We start from the raw sequence: 24698 nt of genomic DNA on the forward strand, positions 1-24698 counted from the left end.
GTTGGTAAGAATTTTGGGTTTCTAACTGGCCTTGAGCAGATGTTGCCCAGACTTGGTGGCGACGACTCCATTTTCTAGCGTTTTTTCTGGTCTACTGAGATTGCTGGATCCATATCCACTCACACAAACACAACTATTTTGCATTATTACCATGGCCTGGCCTGACATGGACCAACCTGTTACCTGATGGATCAATGAGCTTTACCTCAAGCAAGTACGATTACATATTAGGTATGGACTTTTAGACCTGACCTGAACTGACACCCTCAAGTTTGGTCACTAAGGTGTAAAACTTCAGACTTTCTTCAACCGTGTATACAATACTTTCAAGATGTCTCTATGAAAATTTGAATTTAACCACATTATTCTTTGTATGAAAATATTCATTTCATAATGTTTGAGTTGTCCAGTGAAAGTATGGGCAGGATGCAAAAGATTTGCTGCTAAGGCCTGTGAACTCAAAAAGTTCATAAACTTCCAGTTAAATTAAAAGCAACCTACCCAAATTTTTACAGGGTAAGTTCCCTGTATGCAAAATACCCTTTTAAGAAAACTAACACAAGGCTCTACACAATGGTTCTGTGGCAGACACGTATTCATCTTGTGTACAAGCAATTTATACTAAGGGAGCAGCAACAACACTACAAATACAAACTAAGCTCTGTTGACATAATACTAATTGTACTTCTCCTCCAGTGATGTGGGAACACAATTGAAGGTTGGAAATGCCTTCGCCTAATTGCAGTGTGCAATCTGGTGATGTTTGGAAGTGTTGGGAATCATGTATGGAGTTGTCAGTGACTTCAAACACATTGTTTTTTTTTAATTGTATATTATGCAATTTGAAGCAAATACTATTTGCTAGTGTTATGATCCAGAAAGCATCAAACTATTTCAAACAAACTACTAGGATGTGCATTGACTGCACTTGAAACTTTTTGAATTTATTAACATGTTTGTTTGTGTCATTTTCCTATTATCAATATAAATGTTGATCTGTTCCTTCACTTTTAAGTTATAATTCTGATTCACTAGGTTGAGGTGAACCCATTGGCATTATATTCAGATGTTGAAATTACTGTGTTTGTTGTGCTGAGCAGATGTCGAGATTCATCAAGACATACATAAGAACTTCTGGAATCCGGAACATTGGCCGAAACACGTGCTTGTTAGATATACATGGTTAGTTTTACTAGAATTGCTATCATACTTTGTTTAGTAGAAGGTTACAGCCTTATCATCGAGATAAGTTATAACAAAAAGATAGTTTGCATGATTATACAAGTGTAGTTTGAGTGGTAATTTCTGTTATCTTCTAACAATCATATGAGAACATTTCTAGTAAATGTGGGCATAAGGAAATCTACTCATTCTAGTACTTGTTCCTCTGCATAAGAATCGTTTGGAGATTTGATGATTATAGTTGATATTAGCACTACCATTGGCAAGAAAAGAGAAAGTATAGTCTTACAATTTACATTTCTTTGGAAAACAACTTTAATTTTCTTTATTTGTTTGGGAATCCGGCCATCTTTCTATGAAACATTGAGCCAGTTGTACTTTCATATATACAGGGTTGTTTTAGGCTTTTAGCAAGGTTTGAAAAAATATCAAAGAAAAGGGATGTGGTGAGGGAAACTGTTGTAGTGGATCCTATTGTATTATCGAAACAGCATTTCTTGGAGAAGTTTCTCATGACAAAAACATTTAGGCTTTAGTTTCAATTGTGGATGTTTAGGTTTGGATATTGTTGTAGGGGTTGCAAAGAGAAGATGGTAATAGGCTGCTTATTTTAACTTTGTTTACCATTCCATTGAATCAAAGGCTACATGCAATGTTGTCAAAAGGGATATTGCAAATCATATTAGGGCTTGATTTGTGATACAATAATGATTTTGACAACATCGTCTGTCTGTAAATCTCAACAGAGATCACACTTTCTCAACAGTGTTCATGTCCCGTTTAGCAATGTGGCTACTGGTCTTGGACTCTATCTCCATGGAGACACTTCTCATGATTTCCATATAAGCTAGCTTGAGAACCTCAATTTCCCCTCGAGTGCATTGCTTATGGATTGGACTCTTTGATCATGTCATTGGCGGTGATCCTACTTGAGATTTCTTTTCTTAAAATTCCTTTCCCAAAGCCATGTTTGGATACCTGGGATTACATGCCAAACAATGGAAAAGGAAAAGGATCTTCCTTTGATATGACAATTTGTGTTGTTTGGATAGCAAAGAAAACGGTGGATTCCACACAACAACATTACACTTTTCCAGAATTTGAATTCTTGGCCCAAGAAACCAGGTGACTGCTGTGAGAGGAATATGAGGTTTACACTTGCTACCCAAACAAGACTCTAAAATTGTAATTCATGCTTCTATAGTTCTCATGGAAATTATCATTGGATAACTATTATTTCTTTCTTTTCCCTTGAAATCTACAGATCCTGACATGCTTCATAATTATCTTTACTCCGCTCTTTCAATTTCGTCATGAGAAATACAGTTTCTTGCCTGGAAGAAAACCTGCCCATCCCTCGATGTGAAACTCAGGCCACCATGACGATTTCGACTGTTTGAACTCCTCATAACTCCAACCATCACTTCTTGAACCAGAAAGGGGCTGGCTATCTCGAGTCAAAGTGTTATCACAGACAAATAGTCTGTGACACTTCTTGGAAATATGTCCGATTTGACCAACAACAGAAACTGGTTGAGATTACACGTCACCAATCTTTGCCGATTGTTGGTCCAGGAGAACACACCACACATGAAGGTGATATAATGAACACATTCAGGAAGATACAAAAATTGGTGAAGCTTCTCATACTAGTATTTAATTTGCATCCTCCAAGTTTCTCATAAGAGGAATTGATGACATTGGAGTTGCCTCACACACCACAGAAGATTCCATATTCTATGCACCACATAAATATGTCCAATTTGACTTGCAACAAAAAAACCGGTTGAGATTACACTTCACCAATCTTTGCTGGTTATTGGTCCAGGTGAACATACCACCCATGAAAGGGATATAGTGAACTCATTCGGGAAGATACAAAATCAGTGAATTTTCTCATACAAGTATTTAATTTGTATCCTCCAAGTTTCTCATAAGAGGGCTAGATAACATTGGAGTTGCCTTGCACACTAAAAAAGATTCCATATTCTATGCACTGCATTAGCTCTATACAAAATTCAAACCTTTCCCTAGCTTCACACTTTTGGCTGACGGCCATAAAAATCCATGAAAATTTTCTACAATGAGCAAACGAATAGTGGATCGACATTGAGAATCACCTACCCAAAAATTCTCAATTATTGGGTGGCTGACTGTAGAGAGCCTCATGTGCAGATACAACACCAAGAGTGCGAGACAGTAGCATATTGATAACTTGTACCACAGAGTGAGAAGCTTCTAGTCGTGAGAGGAATGGAGTTCCACTATGCGAGCAGCCCTTAGAGCAATAGAAAATGGCCTACTTATAGCCCTATTTTTCTTATTTAGGTGCAACATCCAAATTTGGATAAAAGTAGATGAGCAGGGACGGGCTTTGCCTTGCCATTCTATCCAGTCATAGAACATGAAATGCTAAGTTGGGGCAAACAAAGCCATCCAGCCCTACGGACAAGATTTTAGACAGGCTTGTTCATGGGATTCAAGCCCCACTATACAACTATGGGATTTTCGCTTTGATTGTAGACAAGAAAGACCTACATTCTTCCCGGGTGAAATTACCATTTCTACCTTTTGGTAACGTGCTCGCTCAAAATGCTTTTCTCTTCTTTTTTTTTTTGTGATTACGTCAGAGGAGACTCGCAACAGTTTATTGGCTTTGGTCGCTCTAATGCTTTAAGATGCTTTTCATTTTTTTGTTCTTAAAACTGATGAGCTCGATCAACTCCATCAACTGGATGAGCAGTGGTTGGGCCTTCCTTGCCTTCCTTGCAAGCGAATTGACAGGCTCTGATGGGAGGAATGAAGAAAATAAGGAAATGAGATGACTCTTTCTCGAACAATTTCACAAACAGATCTTCCCTTCCATAACAATCACCAGTTTTTATCCATTCCTCTTGTATATCGTCGTAATAGGTTGAGAATGCCTCATCGAAAGGGAGATCTTTGGGAGTCGAAAGCAGGAATCAAATCGACTTGAAGATGGATGGAGAATTGAAATTAGGTGAAAGAACACCCGATTAAAGAGCTTAGATAAGATAATACCTCAACTAATGACAATAGTCGTAAAAGGCAAGAAAATGACATATGATGTAGGACCAATGCATGAATTCGAATAATGTGAGAGTTCAATCAACAAATTTAAATTAATTAATGAAAATTATAAATCTTGCTACCATCATCACAAATATCGCGATTCAAAAAGGAAATGATACATAGTTTAAGCCTAGGTTACCAAGCATTATCCTACAAGACCATTAAACATGAGAAACTAAGATTTAATGGATGTAGAAACATCCACATAGCATAGGGTTAAGCCTATTTTAAGGAGGGAGGCCTAATACTACCTAGGGTTTACTAGATTTGGGTGTGGTTGAGGCTAGGGTTTAGGGAAATTGGGGAAAACTTGGAATTAGGGTTTAATTGGATAATTTGGGTAAAGGGGTTAAAGGGTTTAGGTATTAGGAGATGGGAATTAGGGTTTTGGATGTAGGGAATTTAGGGATTTAGGTTTTATTAAAGGGTTTGAAGATCTACGGTTTGGTAATTTGGGGAAATTTGAAAAATTGGGATTTTTAGGTTTAGGGTTAGGGTTTTGGACAAAGGAATATAGGGTTTTAGAGGAGAATGATGAAGAAGAAGAAAGGTGTGGGAAGAGGTTTTGAATGGAGAACTAAGGAGATTTCAACAAAGTACCTTGCACGAAGAAGTGAAAACTCAAAGATGGATAACTGGAAGCCTCGCATTCCTATGATTGAAGATAAGCATCACACCGATCTTCGTTCCAAATCGCATGGAACAAGTCTTCACATTGCATGAAGAAGAAACAAATGAACTTTGCTTCTTTTTTTTTTTTCTTTTCTTTAGAGTGAAAATCCCCCCCATATAGTTTCAAGATTTCTCCAAATTACAAATTAAACCCTGTTTTAATGACTTTGACCAAAGTTATCCGAGTCTAATGAAAAATAAAATAAAATCACTCGTAAGGTGTCCAAAGCATAAATTAATCATAAACTAAATCCTAAAATATAATTATGTCCTATGATGATGAGAATGGTTCGCGATCAATGGCCCGATCATGTAATCCATGCGATCCAATGGCCTAATCATCACGTCCCTCAAACCCAACAGTCCAAATCGTTCCCTAAAGCAACCCATGTGCATATTCCTAGTGTGAGGTCTTCTAGATGCTCGCACATGCACATGAGGTCTTCAACATGAACATGGATACTCGCCTAGCTACAGAAATCGGTGTGGTCCGCCCCCTCTGATTTCTTATGCAAAGTTGTATGTGATGTGATGTCCTCATCAACTCCCCTCGGCTGAGAAGAGTTTGCTTCTGGCGGACTAAAACTCCTGTAACTCTCTAGGGTGTCGGGATCCAAAGTCTGCAGCTTTGCCTTTGTAATCCAGGTGTTATTTGAAATTGGCCTTTGCTTCCACTTGACAAGGAATTTCTGAAATCCCCCATGACGAGTGGAAACTGCTTGCGCATCCAGTATATCTTCGACTTGTTCACTTTGAGTAGGCAAGAAGGGTAAGGGTAGTAAAGGTTGGGATGATTGGTCAGGTAGGGGCCATAAGTTAGGGAGTGGATCATGGTCTGCGGGAGGGTCTGAAAATGGATCAGAATGTGAAGTAGCATGGCCCTTGTATCGTACTAGATCTTCCATATTAAAAGTAGAGCTTATTCCCATGATAGGTGGAAGGTTTACTACATGCGCATTACTACCTAGTTTCTGTAGTATTTTGTATGGTCTTGCACCATGTGCTTGCAATTTTTTAATAGCCCCATGTGGGAACCGTTCAGGCCTCATACAAATTATGACATAATCTCATACATAGAAATCTTGAAATTTTCTATGAGAATCAGAAATGCTTTATATTTTTCATTACTTAAGTTAATCTACTTCTTGATCTCACTATGCAACTCATGTATGTGACACGCAAACTCATGTGCCGACTCAAACGACCTATGGGACAGACATAGGTATGGGATCTACAGGTTTCCTAGGTTTGTAGCCATGCACAACCTCAAATGGACTCATGCCTAAGGACTTATTAATGGAACTAATATATGCTAACTTGGCTGTAGGTAAAAAAATATCCCAAGTTCTGACGTGATCACCCACAAGGCATCTAAGCAAAATTTCAAGACTCTTATTGACGACTTCGGTCTGACTGTTGTTTGATGATGATTGGCAGATGAAATTTGTAGCCTTGTCCCCATCATGTGCCATAATTTCTTCTAAAAATAGCTCATAAAGCATACATCACGATCAGACACTATGGTCTTAGGTAGACCATGTAAATGCACTACCTCTCTAAAGAAAAGTTTAGCCACATTAGATGCATTTGACATTTTCGAGCAAGGAATGAAATTGGCCATTTTGGAAAAACGGTCCACAACCACAAATATGAAATCACGTGTCTTGATAGTCTTATGTAAACCCAACACGAAATCCATACTAATGTTAATGGGGACATCAGAGGACCTACTTGGGTATACCAGAGATGGAAATGACTACCCATATCAGCGCAACTTTCTTTTTGGATGGGAGACGAATTCCAGATGGGGCTTGCTAAACCATTTTGAAAACCCCACATGCATTGAATGTGCATTAGGAAGACCCCACTTTAAGACGATGCATGCGGGCTACTTAGGAGACCATTTTAGTCATAGGATTTTTATTTCGTGTCGATCCGACCGTCGAATCTTGTCAATCAAGCCATCGGGCCACCAGATCTTCCTGATCTGGAAGATCTGGGCCCCTTGGACTATGATCTTACTTTCTTTATGTTTTTTGTTATTTTTAAGATTTATTTGATAGTTGAGATTAATAATAAATGTTTTAGTTTTCTTATTTTGGATGATGGATCATTTCACTTAAGTGAGCGACATAGTTGTAATTATTACGAATTTTTAATTATAAAAGCATAGGGGGTTAGAGGTCTAACCTAGTGGTGTTATTGAGAAGAAAAAAGAAAAAGAGAGAAGCTCTCTTGTGTGAAGGAATTTTCTTCCTTGTGTTTTAGGGTTTGTGAGAAACCCTCCGTTCCAATTGAATTATGGAAGGGTAGAAGCTTGTTCGGTGGTGGATTCCCCAAGGTACATCGTTCCTCTTTCTCTTTTTCAAAAGGTATTATTCTTCTTCTCTTGTCTTCCTCTTTCCCCTTCCATTACAACATTCTAAACCCAGTAAAACTCCACTCAATCCTCCCTCTCTTTCTTATCCTTTCCCTAGACACATGTGGGCCCCCATTTGGGGTTTTCCCTCTTTGATTTTCCTCCAACACACCCTAATCCGTAGATCTTTTGAATCCTAAAAACCCCATTCCTAAATCTCCATCTATGAATGCAAAACCCAAATGAAAATCTGAATTTTTGTGAAGCTTTCCCCAAACCAGAATTTTGCTTCCATCTTTGTCTATCCATGTGGTTGTTGCACTACCCACGCTAGAGTGGGAGTCCATACTTACAGTAGGCCACTATTGAATTATTTTATATTTTCATGCACCGTGTATGTGCTAACCTAGGACTTTTGTGTTATAAATATAAATTTTCGAATCTATTATGTGGTTATGTTTAATTTTACATGTTGATTGCTGAAATTAATGTGTAAATTGATCTCTCATCTTGCATCATAGGGTAGTTTCCATCATCCCACATCAAATTTGGTATCAAAGCCTAGGTCTATCGTAGGGTAGGTGTTCAACAAAATTTTTATACCCATAGTAGAGCATATAGGTCACATATAGCTTGCTGAATTTTCTGCTTGGGTATTTTCAAAGTCCTATATTGTTGGTATTTTCATATTTAGTGACTTTAAGACACCTAGTTGCTGAATTTTCAGTTTTAGCCTTATTAGAATCATTTTAGGGTTGTCCATAGAGTTAAAGGTACTTGCTGAATTTTCAGTTTCAGCCTTATTAGAATCATTTTAGGATTGTCTATAGAGTTTAAGGTACTAAGGGTCATTATCCATATAACATGTGCATCATATAACATCACATTGATCGCCTTCAAATTTGATCTTTTTCCACCGCATTCATCATATAGTACACATTCAGCAAGGTTGTCTCTCATTAGGGTAGTTTAGTATATGCAAATGCGAACAGGTCGTAGTTTTGGTCTATTCCCCACCATGAACCCGGATTAGATTGTCCAGGTTCTCGAAAAGATTAGCCACCGTTTGACGGCCATTGAGCCGCACAATAAGACCACTGCCGCACAATTCCAGTGGCAAGGTTGCTCCTCAAGGAGCCAAACCTAACCTTGGGAGCCAGACCAAAGCCCCAATTGGTGATCCCACCTATAACAGAGATGTTAAAGGTAAGGGTCTAGTTAGCACTAGTTCGAAGGGAAGTGAGCACATGCAGTGTTTCCGTTGCAATGGTTATGGTCACCTCGCACAAGAATGCCCAAACAAATAAAGAGGTAAAGCTCTTATGATAGATGAGGCAGATGAGGATGACGAGGACAATTGCGACGTAGAAGAACATGAGCCTAATATTGGTGCTAGTGATGAGGAGTCTGATGATCAGAAGACCCACACTCTCGCAGTAGCCGGATGTGCCTTTGCCTAAGCTAAAGAAAATGATGATTGGTGCAGGAACACAATCTTTTACACTTATACCAAGTGTGGAGAAAAGAATTGTAAAGTGATCGTGGACAGTGGCAGTTGTGTGAACGTGGTCTTTACTAGCATCGTGAGTTGACTGGGCTTGAAAGCCGAGTCTCACCCTTAGGCCTACAGAGTGTCGTGGGTTAAGTCCTTCATTCTGGTCTCACAGCGATGTTGTATCCCCATCCATTTTGGGTCGTATAAGGATTTGCTGTGGTGCAATGTGGTTCCCATGGATGTCGGCCACATCATCTTAGGTAGGCCTTGGTTATTTGACTTGGGCGTTACAATATTCGATCACTCGAATATTTGTACATTCATGTTTGAGGGTAAGAAAATTAGATAAGTCCTCTTCCACCCAAGAGCATACCGGGAAAGAAGGAGATCACCAAGGAGGGTGATCCTGGAACTTCGAGAATGCCTAAACCTAAGTCTCTTCATATTATTAATGCAAAGAATTTGAAACAGAGACTATGGAAGATTCAGAGGTGTATGGCCTCGTGACTAGAGAGGCTACCTCCCATGTTGGTGTAGAGTTGCCTAGTGAGGTGTTTTCGGTGATGGATGAGTTCAGTGATGTTTTTCCTGACGACCTCCCGGATGAACTTCCACTTATGAGGGACCTCCTGCATGCCATTGATCTTGTCCCCGGGTCGACTCTCCCAAACCTTCCTCATTATAGAATGAACCCTATGAAGCATGCGGAACTCAAGAAGCAAGTTGATGAGCTTCTTAGGAAAGGGTTCATTCAGGAGAGCATGAGTCCATATGCCGTGCTCGCCCTTCTGACGCCCAAGAAGGATGGCACGTGGTGTGTGTGTGGATAGCAGGGCCATCAACAAGATTATCGTTAAGTACTGTGTCTTGACGATATGTTGGACATGATGGCCAATGCCACAATTTTCTCCAAAATAGACCTCAAGAGTAGGTATCACCAGATCTGTATTCGCATAGATGAGTGGAAAACAACCTTCAAGATGAGGGATGGGTTGTACGAGTGGCTAGTCATGCCTTTGGGGTTGACCAATGCCCCAGGTACATTTATGTGGGTGATGACCCAGGTGTTGAGACCCTTCATGAGGAAGTTCCTAGTTCAGTACTTTGATGACATCCTTATTTATAGCATGACTAAGGAACAACACCTCCACCATCTGAGGCAAGTGTGTGGGATCCTTAGGGCAGAGAGGTTATATGCCAACCTCAAGAAGTGTTCGTTTTTGTCTAGTAGTGTCTGCGGATCCCAAGAAAGTCAAGGCCATGGTCAGTTGGTTTGAGCCACGTAATATTCATGAGGTGCGTAGCTTCCATGGCTTAGCCACCTGTTACAGACGATTCATTAGAGGGTTTAGTTCCATCATGGCTACCATTACCGATTGCATTAAAAAAGGGGAGTTCCAATGGACCAAAGCAGCCTCAGGGTGTTCAAGGAGATTAAGATCAAGATGATTGAAGCTTCTGACATGCGACTTCTAGATTTTTCCAAGGCTTTTGAGGTCACTTGTGATGCGTCTGTACATATAAGTAGAATGCTTAGTTAGGAAGGGCACATTGTCACTTTCTTTAGCGAAAACTAAATAAAGCAAAACAAAAGTATTTTATCTATGTGTAGTGCAGTCCTTGCGCCATTGGCGACATTATCTATTACCGCATGAGTTCGTCTTATTTTCTGACTATGAGGCTTTGTGCTATCTCAACTCGCAAAAGAAGTTGAACCTGAGGCATTCCAACTGGGTCCAATTTCTCCAATAGTACACTTTTGTGTTGAAGCACAAGGCCGAGGTTGAGAAAAAAGCTGCCGATGCATTGAGTCGTAGTGTTGTGTTGCTCCACTCTATGAGTGTCGAAGTCACTGGGTTTGAGCATTTAAAGGAAGATTATCCTAGTTGCCCAGATTTTGGAGATGTGTACGTATCGTTGTTAGATGGTCAGTCTCGGGGTATTAGTGAGTTTGTCCTGGTCAGTGAGTTTTTGTTTAGAGGTGATAGATTGTATATACCCCTTACATCCCTCCGTGACTTTCTTATTTGGGAGCTTCATGCTGGAGGGATAGTTGGTCATTTTAGGCGTGACAAGACTATTGCCCTTGTAGAGGGGCGCTTTTATTGGCCAAGTCTTAAGCGAGACGTGGCTAACATTATAGGGCAATATAGGACTTGTAAGTTGGAAAAGTAGAGGAAGCAGAACACCGGTTTATATACACCTTTGTCAGTCCCCTACATCCTATGGGTTGATATTAGCATGGATTTCGTGCTTGGGCTCCCCAAGAAGATTAAAAAGCACGATTCCATTTTTGCAGTTGTGGACAGTTTTTCGAAAATGGCTCACTTTTTCTCATGTTCTAAAATGTTTGATGCCACTAACGTGGCGAAGATATTCTTTGGGAAGATAGTTCGTCTACATGGTTTGCCGAAGACCATTGTGTCAGATCAAGATGTGTGGTTTATGAATTATTTTTGGAAAACTTTATGGCACATGATGGGGACTAAGTTACAATTCTCTTCGGCATACCATCCTCAGACTGATGGTTAGACGGAGGTTATCAATCGAAGCTTAGGGAATCTGTTATGGTGTTTGGTGGGAGACCATATTAAGACTTGGGATGCAGTTTTGCCCATAACCGAGTTTGCATATAACAATTCCAGCAATTGGTCCATAGGAATGAGTTCATTTTATATAATATTTGGGTACAAGCCTAGAATGCCTATAGAACTCATACCCATGTCCGTTTCACATAGGCCATATGATTTTGCAGTCGCATTTGCACGGCATATTCATTTCCATTGTCCTACATCAAATGTCCTACCACGGAGTATGTGGCACTGGTAAAGGTGTATACAATCCTGTATTTTGCTTTATCTGCTTTGCCAATTGACAAGTCCTGCACTGCCCAACTATCTTGGCTACATCTCGCTTGATACTTGGCCAATAAAACCTATCCTTTACAAGGGCAATGGTCTTGTCCCTCCCCAAATGATCGGCTAATCTCCTGCATGAAGTTCCCAAACTAGGAAATCACGGAGGGAAGTACGGGGAATGCAGAGTCTGTCACCTTTAAATAGGAACTCATTGATGATGACAAACCCATGACTATCGCTCGATTGATTATTTCGTAGTGACACGTACATCTCACCAAAGTTTGGGCATGTAGGATACCCTTCTCTCAGCCAATCAAACACAGCCACTTCCACACTCAATACTTTGGAGTAGCGCCACATGACGACTAAGGCATCAATAGGTTTGTTCTCGATCAGAGCTTTATGTTTAAGAATGAATGAATATTCCTAAAGAAATTGGACCCATTTAGCATGCTTAGGGTTAAGTGTCTTTTGGGAACTGGGGTAATGTAAGGCCTCGTGGTCAGAGAACAAGACATTCTTTCGGTAATAAATAATGTTGCCAATGGTGCAAGGATTGGACGACCGCATAGAATTCTTTGTCATATATGGAATACCATTACTTTGCCTCATTCAACTTCTCATTAAAATAAGCAACGGGGTGCCTTTCTTGACTAAGTGCTCCACCTATACCTACCCCATATGCATCACACACAACTTCAAAGACTTTAGAAAAGTCTGGAAGGTGCATGATGGGAGCTTCGCTCATCTTGCCCTTACTCTCCTTAAATGCTTTAGAGGCAACTTTAGTCCATACAAACTCCCATTACTTTATGCAATCCATGATAGGAGCCATGATGGAACTAAACCCTCTGATGAACTGCCTATAAAAAGTTGCAAGCCGTGAAAGCTTTGCATTCGTGAATATTGCGCGGTTCAAGCCACTCAACTATAGCCTTAACCTTCTCGGGGTCTGCTCTCATGCCCTCAGATGATACGATGAACCCTAAGAAGATAATGCTCTTTGACATGAATGTGCACTTCTTAAGGTTGACATAAAGCTTTTCAGTTCTGAGGACCCCACAAACTTGCCTTAGATGGTGGAGATGTTGTTTCTTTAATGTGCTATAGATAAGAATGTCATTAAAATACACCATAAGAACTTACCCATAAAAGGGTCTCAACACATGGGTCATCACTCTCATAAATGTGCTTGGGGTGTTAGTAAAGCCAAATGGCATGACTAGCTACTTTTATAGCTCATCATACGTCTTGAAGGCTGTCTTCCACTCATCTCCTAGGCGTACACGTATTTGGTGATACCCGCTCGAGGTCAATCTTTGAAAAGATGATGGCACCCACTATCATGTCTAACATATCATCAAGACACGGTATGAGAAACCGGTAATTGATCGTGATTTTATTTATGGCTCTACTGTCCACACATGCGTCACGTGCCGTCTTTCTTAGGCGTAAGAACCGCTGAACAACACACGGACTTAAACTTTGTTGAATGAAACCCTTCCTAAGGAGCTTATCTATCTGCTTCTTCAACTCTGCATGCTCCGTTGGGTTCATTTGATAATGAGGAATGTTTGGTGGAGTCGCTCCAGGGGCAAGATAAATGGCATGCTGAATGTCCCTCATGGGTGGAAGCTCATCTGATAACTCCTCTGGGAATACGTCATGAAACTCATCCAAAATTGGGTTCCCCTCAGGGGGTCCCTCTACCCTAACATCAGGTGTAACTTCTCTAGCCACTAAGGCGTACACCATCAAAGCCACCTTAGCTTCTCTCCTGAACTCCTTGGCACTGATAACATGGAGAGACTTAGGTTGGGATCTCCTCGTATGCCTTAGATTACCCGACTTCCCCCAAGCTTTCTTCTTCGCATTGCTTTTTAGTGGGAGAGGAACTGGAGTGATCTTCTTGCCCTGATGCATGAATGAACACACATTCGAGCGGCCATATATCATCACATTGCGGTCAAATAACCAAGGATGCCTCAAAACGATGTGTCCAACATCCGTAGGTAAAACATCACACCACAACGAATCTTAATAAGATCCAAAATGAATAGGCATAAGACATCGCTGGGTAACAGGCACGGAAGATGCGTTAACCCATGAAACTCTATAGGGCTGAGGGTGTGGTTCGGGTTTCAAACCCAAATGGGATAATGCGCTAGTGGAGACCACGTTTGTACAACCACCTTTATCAATGATCACCTTGCAATTCTTCTCCCCACATTTTGCATTAGTGTAGAAAATCGTAGTCCAACGCTAGTTATCATTCTCCTTAATATTGGTCAAGGTGCACTTAACTACTGTAAGTGGTGTGGTTTCTTCTTCCTCTACTTCTTCATCACTAGCACCAGTGATATTAGGCTGATAGACTTCTTTAAAATCGCCCAGTTCATCTCATTCTTCCTCACCTTCACCAATAACTAGGGCCTTGTTCCTCTCTTTCAAGGGACACTGATGCGCGAAGTGACCAAATCCATGGCAATTGAAGCATCGCGCTTGCTCATCTCCCCTAGAGCTAGCACTGGCTATTCCTTTTCCTTTGACATCTCTAGGGTTGGACTGGGAACCAACTTGGGGCTTAGATTGACTCCCCATGTTAGACTTAGTCCCTTGAGGATAAGTCTTAACACTTGGATCCCGAGAGTCATAGTGCCTACCAACTGGTCCTTTGAGATAATATTTGATGTCTTGCACCACTTGGTACACATGCTCCAATGTGCCAACATCACGAGAATAAAGTTCTCGTTGGATCTCGATTGGGAGGCCCATCCTAAATTTGGATAATGTAATCATTAGGTCCTCAACATCACATCGCATCTTGTATTCCTTAAACTTGGCGATGTAGTTTGACACAGTCATGAATCCTTGGCGCAAGGCCCGCCACTGGTTTAGGAGCCTCTGGCGTTAAGAGAGAGGGAGATACTTTTCTTTAAGGACATCTTTCTTCTCAGCCCAATGCGCAACTGGGGTTTCTCCTCTCCTTTCAATCTTACGCTCTATGTTGATCCAAAAAAGTTTGGCCTGACCCACCAGCTGCTTCCTGGCAAATCTCACTTGACGAGCATTAAACATATTATACTACTCAAAATAGTGGTCTATGCTGCCACCCAATCAAGGAATGCTTTGAGGTCCAAGTGACCATCAAAACCGGGGGCTTCAAATTTTACGCCCTTCATGACTTGCGCGTCTGGATCATGACGGTCATGATGTTCCTCACGTTGTGGTTGCACTTGTACTCGACCACTGCCAACACCTTGGCCACGACCAGACCCTCGCCTATCTTCTCCAACTTGAGATTGAAATCTTTCCCGGTGTCGGGGTTTGCCTGTAGGGAGGCCTCAAGTTGATTAACACGCGCATTGGTCGCGGTCAATTGAGTAGCGGTGGTTTTATTGTGCGCTGCAATGGTTGTTAGATGGTAATTGATTGCGTTAAGGGCCTCAACAATATGCTCTAGATTCATTGTGGGATGTATACCAAGACCACATCTAGAACAAGTGGGCGTACACAGGGTAACTCTTAGAGGAAAACCCAGATCGTAGGGTAATGTTATGACAAGGACACAACCAACCTAGAGATCAAATTGGACATACTAGATAACACTAATCTGAAAATTCAGCAAGCCGTTGCCCTCAAATATTATGTTGAAAATTCAGCAAGGCAATAATCTAAGAGTACCAAACTGAAAATTCAACAAGAGTGTAATAGGAAAATTACAAACTGAAAATTCAGAAAGGTGACAACCTGAGATTACTATGCTAAAAATTCAGCAATGGTATAAGTGGAAAACGCTAGGTGAAAATTCGTCAATAGGATACTCCAACCTATGAACAAAAATAAGCAATATTATTTTATATGCAATGTATGCTCTACTAACCCTAGATGCGACTCTAACCTAAGTGCAACACAAAGATCATATGCTAAACCTATGGTCTCTGATACCAAATTTGATGTAGGACCAATGCATGAATTCGAATAATGTGAGAGATCAATCAGCAAATATAAATTAATTAATGAAAATTATAAATCTTGCTACCATCATCACAAATATCACGATTCAAAAAGGAAATCAGGCATAGTTTAAGCCTAGGTTGCCAAGCATCATCCTATAAGACCATTAAGCATGAGAAACTAGGACCTAATGGATGTAGAAACATCTACATAGCATAGGGTTAGGCCTATTTTAAGGAGGGAGGCCTAATATTACCTAGGGTTTACTAGATTTGGATGTGGGTGAGTCTAGGGTTTAGGGGAATTGGGGAAAACTTGGAATTAGGGTTTAATTGGGTAAATTGGGTAATGGGTTAAAGGGTTTAGGTATTAGGAGATGGGAATTAGGGTTTTAGATGTAGGGAATTTAGGAATTTGGGTTTAATTGAAGAGTTTGAAGATCTAGGGTTTGGAAAATTGGAAAATTTGGGATTTTTAGGTTTAGGGTTATGGTTTTGGACAAAGGAAGATAGGGTTTGAGAGGAAAATGATGAAGAAGAAGAAAGAAAGGTGTGGGAAGAGGTTTTGGATGAAGAACTAAGGAGGTTTCAATAAAGTACCTTGCACGAAGAAGAGAAAACTCAAAGATAGATAACTGAAGCCTCGCACTCCCGTGATTGAAGATAAGCATCGCATCAATCTTCATTCCAAATCGCATGGAACAAGTCTTCACATCACATTAAGAAGAAGAAACAAAGGAACTTTCCTTTTATTTTTATTTGTATCTCTCAAAACTTTTCAAAATTACAAATTAAACCCTGTTTTAATGACTTTGACCAAAATAACCTAGTCTAATGAAAAATTAAATAAAATCACTCATAAGGTGTCCAAAGCATAAATCAATCAAATACTAAATCCTAAAATATAATTATGTCCTATGATGATGAGAATGGTGCACGGTCAATGGCCCGATTGTCACGTCCCTCAAATCCAACGGTCTAAATCGCTCCCTAAAGCAACCCATGTGCATCTTCCCAGTGTGGGATCTTCCTGATGCTCACACATGCACATGGGGTCTTCAACATGAACATAGAAACTCACCTAGCCACAGAGAAATCAGTGCGGCCCGCCTCCTCTGATACGTACGCAAAGGTGTACGTGATATGATGTCCTCGTCAACAATTTTAGTCAATGATCATATAATAGATTTCCCAAGTTATCACTGCAAACCCTGAGATATTATTACTACCAAGGTCGAAGAAAGATCCAGAGCTCTAATTCAAAATTATATTGATTCATCCCCCCACGAGGAATTTGCAAAACATTGATTGTGGATTGACACTGTTCAAGAAAATCAAAGTAGGAGTGGTCTTCTCCAAAGGCAACAAGCAGGAAAGGGATATTAGATCACCAACTAGAGAGTCATAGATAGCCCTCAAAACCCCCGACGGGAGAACCAACCACCTTAAAGCCACTGAAGCCATTCTTATGACACGAATGAGTATAAGAATCTTCTTACTATAGCTAATTCATAAACATCTCATTTCTAAACACCACTAGGTCCTTTTTTTTTTTTTTTCCAGGAGTTGATGAAGGCATACGATTTCCGGTCCTTAACTTTCGTATTTATAAATCTCACAATTGAATCTGACTACCCAAGTCAATACTATTGGCAATGGAGCAACATCTCAACTCGGGCATGGCTAGCATAGGTACTCACCTTCTATCAACCAACTAAACTACCAACCTGTGGCCTCATTAATTATTCATTTGAGCCCTAATCAATGAACCTACAAAATCCCTCAAATTGTATTTGACTATATCTAGGTATTATAGACATTCCCTCATTTCCATCCTGGAGCAATATTATTTGTATCACATTCACACCACCCTGGTACGAAATACAGATGTATTCAGGAAGTTCCCTTGTGTCAGCGATGTTATTGTCGATACAAACTAATTTATTTTTTGGGAAGACAATGAAATTTATTAGAAGAAAAAGCCAAAGAGGAACTCAAAGGTAAAATACAACCATAATGGCTAAACCAAAGCAAGAAAAGCAACCTCGTCAAGAGACTTTATACAAGAAGCCTAGCCCAATACATCAAACTTAGCCCTTCCAAAGACCTTCACCACTGACTCACTCCTATTTCAGAAGCACTAATTATTCCTCTCCCCCCCATGGAGCCCAAATTCTTGTTAGAAGAGCTAACCTTCAAATCACCCTCCCCCTTTTCCCCACCCCACCCTACCCTCATGCCACTCTAGAAAAAGACCTTCAGTAGACCCCATGTCACCCACGATATTTCAAAAGCTTCAGGGAAAATCACCAAACCCCTCTAGTAAAAGAGCAGTGGATAAATAAATGGTTAATCGACTCCACATCTTGCATACGCATCACATAAATATTGGGGATCACCATCTTCCCCTTTCCTACACACCAACCAAGCAAACACCACCACCTTGGGGGGTGTCGTTATGCCAAACATGAGAAGTGTAACCATGATGCTCCCCAAAGAAAGACCCTTAAATCAACCTATAGAATGGCCGAATCGAAAACTGACTATTCGATTCCTTTTGCCACACTAACGCACCTCTCTCACCCAAAGGACTATGATGTTGAAGTTGCGCCAAAAGCTGAATGAACTAATCCACTTTCATATTTGACAAGTTCCTCCGACATGGGCGAGACCAAACCACTTCATCACTGAAGCATGAGAAGCAACAAATAATGAGGAGGTTCACTTCTGGACATAATCTAGCTAAAGTCAGAAACTTGGCATTGAGCACCCTATCTCTGATCCAGACGTCCTCCAAAAAATAGATCCTCCTACCATCCCCTAATGAAAACCCAATACCCTTCTTAACTTTGTTGGCAACCTACCAATTCCCTTCCACAACATTGAAGTCCTATGTAGGGATTAATCATTTGTCCACCATCCCCCCCCCCCCCTTAAACCCATATTTCTTAGCAATCACTTCTCTCCATAATCTACCATCTGTTGTACTGAATACTGATCCTCCTTAACCACTTGCCTCACAATGCAAGATTCATATGCTCTAGTGTTCTTAGTATTAGTATCATTACATGTATTGCTGATTGGGGATACAGAAACGTAATATTATCACAGATACCGGGAAATGTATCGTTGATCGAGGGAAACATGGGGAAAATGGTGGAATTTTTCAATGAAACTTCAGGAGATGTTAAAATACACATATTTCCATATTTATGAATGAAAGGTAGTAAAATAATAAGTTTCAATTTAATGGGAGGCCTAAAAGCATGTGTCGACGTAAAAATATTAGTGCAATAGTAACAAAAATGAGTTCATATAATACAAATATTGGTATCAAACAATTAAGTTAGGCATCTAAAACTAGAGGAACCAAAAAATATACCTATATCTATATGGCCATTTCTCATACCCATATGGAGTTACGAGGTGGCTTGAAGTGGTCATCTCCATCCCTATTTGGTCCACCCTAATACTATTGTTCATTGTATCAACAATATTGTGTGTCCAAGCCATCGTTTGCTCGTATTAATAGAGGAACTCTCATGTATTTATGCTATTTATCCTCTCCGAATGGTATGAGTATGCCTAGACATGGGTACTGAGTGATGGTAATCGACTGTGACCGAGTAGGGTCATGAGGGAACAAACTGATTCCAATCTAAACTCCTGGATAGTATCGAACCGTAGTCATATAACAGGTACCTTAAATATCCCACTTCGTACTCGTAATTATTAGTGCTTACCTGTGGCTACTCGTGTCCTAAAAGTGGAGCTCCCTTGCTCTGAAATGATATCCATCGATGACAAGCTGCATGTAAGAGATTCCTCGGTTGGAAATATTGATTGGGCTTTGCTGTTCTCTATGAGGATGATGGATGAGATCCATGTTCTTTGTCCTGATTGGCATGATCAAAGTGGGCCTTCTCAGTAAACAGGCTAACGGTTGCTGACTTTGACTTGCCATGTAACCCCCACCACTGCTGTTTCCACCCTGCCGCTACCACCTCCACACATACCTTTGTCACCACCAACCCCACCATCACCACCATCATCAACTCTGTTGCTGTTATCGTCTGCCCCATCACCATTGCGTTAATGATGTTGAGCACCCATCTATGTGAATAGGGGGGACGCAATCCGTATCTCCTCTCTCATCAATCACATAAGCTCATAAATGGAATCGATCGAAGGCCACGTCTCATTATCGACAGCCTTTAGAACCATGTAAATCGATTGCAGGATGCCAATGACATCATGAACTCTATCCTAAAAGGAATCACTAAGCATTGTTCCTGCAACCCTCTATGCACTCTAGATCTTTCTTTGGTTCTACTCCAAATATCTCTCAAATCTGAACAAACTCCTCAGCCCCGCCTTGTGCCTATGCAAGTTGTTGAGTGCGATAAAGTTTGTGGCTAATCGTGTCTCATTCGATTGGGCAATATTCCCCTAACACTCATCAATGGCCAACAACTATGAGTGACTATTGATGGGGACATCACGCGTGCATGCACACGCACGCCGTCCCCCCTACGCACATACGCGAGGAGGGCCCCACCGTCGATCTGGATAGATGACGACGTCCAGGGAGGGCCTCCTAGCTAGAAGACCGAGTTTCGGTTCGTTGGAGTGGGCCCGATAGTCAAGTAAAGCTCATCAGGGATTCTCATGATCGTGGCCCACTAGTCGGATTAATCTCATATTTTAGGTTTTGCTTATTAATGTTATTTAGAGTATCATGGACGCTTTAGATTTCTTTGATTAGTTTTTATTTTGGTTTACTTCATCGCTAAGTAATAGGTTGCGCACATGGTGCGAGTTTTAGGGGTATAGGGTTTTCTTATAAAGATTAATGAAGATTAATAAAAATTGCTGCGTTTTCTTGCTCCTTTCCGAGTTCTGAAAACCTAATTGGGTGCGAAGCCCTCCCTTCTTTAAAGGGCTAACCACCGTGGTACGAAGCCACATATATCCTGATTCGCTTCCATCTTCTACCATCCAACTTTCTCATCTCCCACAATCATCTGCGCTACAAATTTGTCCTTTATTGCAGCAACTTTCCTCTCTTCAGCAGAATTCCGGAATCTGGCCCTGCAGGAGGGCTGAAACTTCGGCGGAGCACCACGCCCAGACCGTACATCGGATCGACTTGAAACTTGGAGGTTTTAAAGCTCAGCCCTGACTGACCAGACCCAAGAGGGCTTTTTTTGGTTGGAGGGCCCCACACACGTGCGGCCAGCCATACCGCACTTGCGTCAGGCCCAACTTGCTGTCCACATGCGTGGGTTGGTTACAGGTTCTCTCTCTCCTCTCTTTCACTCCTCTCTCACCTGATTTCCGTAATCCTAACCCTGGATTGTCCTAAATCCCCAATTCCTATCCCTTTTCTTTAACCCTAGGGTTCCTCGAATTGAACTTGTGAATCCCTTGGATTGGGGAAATATTTCTGTGCACGTGTGGATGAATTTACTCTCCTTTGAGCATTGTTTGGTCTATAATTTTACTTAATCCAGTCCTAGCATGTGTCGGCCTGGACCCGCATAGATTTCCCTTGTTGAGTGCTTAACGTTATGTGGGATATGGAATTATGTGTGATTGTCTCTGAATTGGTGTGATCTAAAGCTTGAAAATCTTGCACATCAAATTTGAATTTTATGTCATCAACTATATATGAAGTTTGTCACCCTGGTCGTCTCAATGGTTGTCCTCTTGACAGACTCTCTTTTGCCTATCAACTCGAGCATCAAGTCAATACAATGAGTTAAAAAAAGTCAATACGGGGTCCAATATCTACTATACTTCTTCATTAGCTTCTTCCCTGCCTTGACGAACGTACTGTCGTTGTCAGTCACAACTTGCACTACATTTTTCAAGCCCACCTCTTTAATCACTCCCTTCAAAAGGATGTGTGCATGTGCGTGATCTTTTATAAGGAAGATGCATCAGTAGATTTAAGGAAAATTGACTGCCCTATATAGTATACCATGAAATTGATAATGGACAACTTCATGGCTCTTGTCCACCCATCATACATGGCTGTTACCCCAAATGTTTCCTAGTTTAGCTTGAGTTCTTCTACCTAAGTCTGCATGTCCTTGTACTCACGATCGAGGTCATGGTGTGCTGTAAAGGCCGTTACATAAAGGTAATGGTGGCAACCGTTACACGTTACGGGGTCGTAACGGCCGTAACAACCGTTATGGAAAAAAATGACCTGTAATTTCCATTAACGGCACGTTACATCTCCTATAAAGGCCATAATAGCCCCTTAATGGTCTATTACAGGACATATATAGGTTTTTCATACTTTTAAATCAACATTACGAGGCAGATACAGGTTTCTCGGGAGTTTTTTCAATAAATAAAAAATAAAAAAGAGAGACTGTAACGGCCGTTTTGGGGCCGTAACAACCGTTATGCCCTATATCGTAAAGGTAACAGTGGTGGCCATTATGGCCACCGTTACCATTACGGAACACCTTGATCGAGGTAGACTCCCAATATCTACTATGTTGGAGGCTTGATGCCTTACCCAACACGCTGCATGGTGTTGAATCTGTTGATCGTATTGTGAAAGTGGGGGCTTGACACTATATGTGCTGGTATGAGTTTGAAAATGGACCACCTGGCCATGGCACTCCCCATCCTCTTCCTGAATCTCCCCCTTGCTTGATAAGTCTTTCAGCCTCCTCTATTTTGGACTTGCAATGGGTGCATCTTTAACACAAGCGCTCTTGCTGTGCTATTATAAAGCAGGCCAACTTGAACCACCCCCCCCCCCCCACAAACTCACGTGTAGAAGCCCCAATCGACAGCCTACTCTCCTCAAGTTGTCTCATCTGCTCCCTATCCCACCTCAATGTCAAGGACTCGGGTATTGCCTGTTTATACTCCCTCTTATCCCACTAGAGGTTTCATAGGATGGCCCCTCTACTGTTAAATTTAGTAATGGTGCTTGTTAGTACAGTGCCCATGCATGTGCATAAAAATTCACTAATGGACTTCTAATCAAATCTCACTACCGAGATTCATGGATGAAACTACATTATATATATATATAAAGAACTTAGGCTTATATATCCAGAACTGAGTTTCCATTCCTGTTCGTTGGTTAAACAATGGCTCAGTTCCAATTTTCGCGACTCATCTAAGAACACCAATTACAAATATAAAGTCTTAATAACATTTGAAACACAGCATTCGGTTTGTAATGGTAGCTTCCTATGGGGGTACCAATAGTTCTTCAAAATTACTGAAACTCATTGCCATTGTTATCCATACTGTTTTGGTGGGTTTAGGCTTGCTCAACAGAATGGAATGCCATCCATTATTTTGGCATTGCACTTTAGAAATCTGAAACAAGAAAGAGAGGGGTAGGACTTTTGAGATAGTAGAAACCCTCTCATTTCCATAAGAGAGACATTTCAACGTGGGAACTTTCACCTGAAATGGCCACAAAGCACAAAACAAAAAATGCTAGAACCAACTCCTAAAAACCAGTCAGTTTTTTTTTTTTTTTTTAAATCAGTCCAACCGAAATGCCACCCGACTGATAAAAAGTAGCAAGATATAGACTTTTGTGTTTCAAACTGTTTCTGTTTCAGTTTCTATGCTGTTAAAAATGGGCGATATTGACAACTATGATGTTGAGTGGTTATGCCACTAGCATCTGCCTGTTTACATGGAAGGTAGCGACTTGCTCTGGTGGCTATGTTTTGTCTGAACAAACCTGAGCACTGTAGCTAGGATCAACTATGCATGCACTATTTCGAATATTTGTCTATAGGTTTAAATATTTTTTGGACATGGATTTAATAAAAGCTGTGATATTTTTGACAGGGAGGAGCAGTCGGAGATAGATGTTGCTGGTGGCTTTTACGTCCTATTTGGATCAGGTAAAAAACATGATCTTTAAGGGCTGTTCAGAAAACAACATTTGTTTGGTCATAATGCAAATGTTAATTTTCATTTCATAACTATAAAACATCCATGTCTCTGGTGAATCTATACCTGGTTGTGATAAGAAATGCAAGTCAGTCAGGGCATCCAGTAGGAGTTGACCACCACCAACCCCCCTCCCCCCCCCCCCCCGTTTTGGACAAAACTTGTTCCCTCCCATCTTTCTTAATCTACCTATCATGGAAACATAACTGTCAAAGTTTTTGCTCACTCTTTACATGGGAGCTTAGCTTCACTGCTCCCTCTCAAAATTGGAGAATTGGAGTAATCAAAATAATTATATTTAAAACTAACAATCCCTTTCCATCCCACCTCTCTCAATCCATCCATATAAATAACACAATTAACAGAATTTCCACAATTATATCTTTGCTTGCTCTTTACTTGGAAGCATCTTCCGCTTTATATTATTTATCCCTCTCTGAAAAGGGACCAGAGCCAATAATTGAGAGGCTAGTACTCGTACACCAGATTTCTTCTCTTATAATCAAGAAAGATGGTGACATATCTGCAACTTTTTTCAGTTTGGATATCCCAGAAATAATAAATGATTTATCTCAAGATATTATTCTGCCTGGTATCAATGGGCCAGCCACTCCCCGCCGAGCGAATGGAGGGTTAATGCTAGGTAGGCAGTCAGTTCTTGAACACTTGCTCAGCAATCATGGGAACTCCCATTTTGAATCTTCAGATTCCAAGATGAAACCAAATAATTGGGATGAGGCTATGATGACTATGGCATTGATGATCTCAAGATAGTTTAGACTTCAATGAAGATGCTACTTGATTTGAATGATTGTACACATACTGTTGCTGATGAATTAGCCATATAAAAAAAACGTTGTTGAAGTAGATGACTACTATTCTTTAAATAAAAAGGATAAAGAGGGTGAACTATATGTTGGCCAATGTGCTAACCTCGATCTCTCCTAGTAGTAGGGAGCTTTGTCACTCGATCTTAAGGTTGAGGGATCAAGGTTGGCATGGTATTTAATTATTTTTTATACGTTGGCCAATGCTTTTCTTATGAAGAAAATTATTCAACTTTCTTTAATAGCTATGCTGATTATGGCAGATTTTCAGCAGGAAAGGATCTATTATGAAAACAAAAAAAGACAATAGTT

General features: G+C 40.7%; 1 protein-coding gene across 2 annotated transcripts in view; it reads left to right on the forward strand.

The window, feature by feature from the left end:
* The window catches only part of LOC131223807 (uncharacterized), a 77132-nt gene that overhangs the window by 35205 nt on the left and 17229 nt on the right, over positions 1 to 24698 (forward strand). For both annotated transcript variants that reach the window (XM_058219316.1, XM_058219317.1), the window contains exons 6-7: positions 1101 to 1182; positions 23455 to 23510. In XM_058219316.1, the coding sequence (XP_058075299.1) occupies positions 1101 to 1182; positions 23455 to 23510 (138 nt within the window). The remainder of the gene's footprint in view (positions 1 to 1100; positions 1183 to 23454; positions 23511 to 24698) is intronic.

Source organism: Magnolia sinica, chromosome 13 (genome assembly GCF_029962835.1).
Source record: "Magnolia sinica isolate HGM2019 chromosome 13, MsV1, whole genome shotgun sequence".
Classification (NCBI taxonomy): domain Eukaryota; kingdom Viridiplantae; phylum Streptophyta; class Magnoliopsida; order Magnoliales; family Magnoliaceae; genus Magnolia; species Magnolia sinica.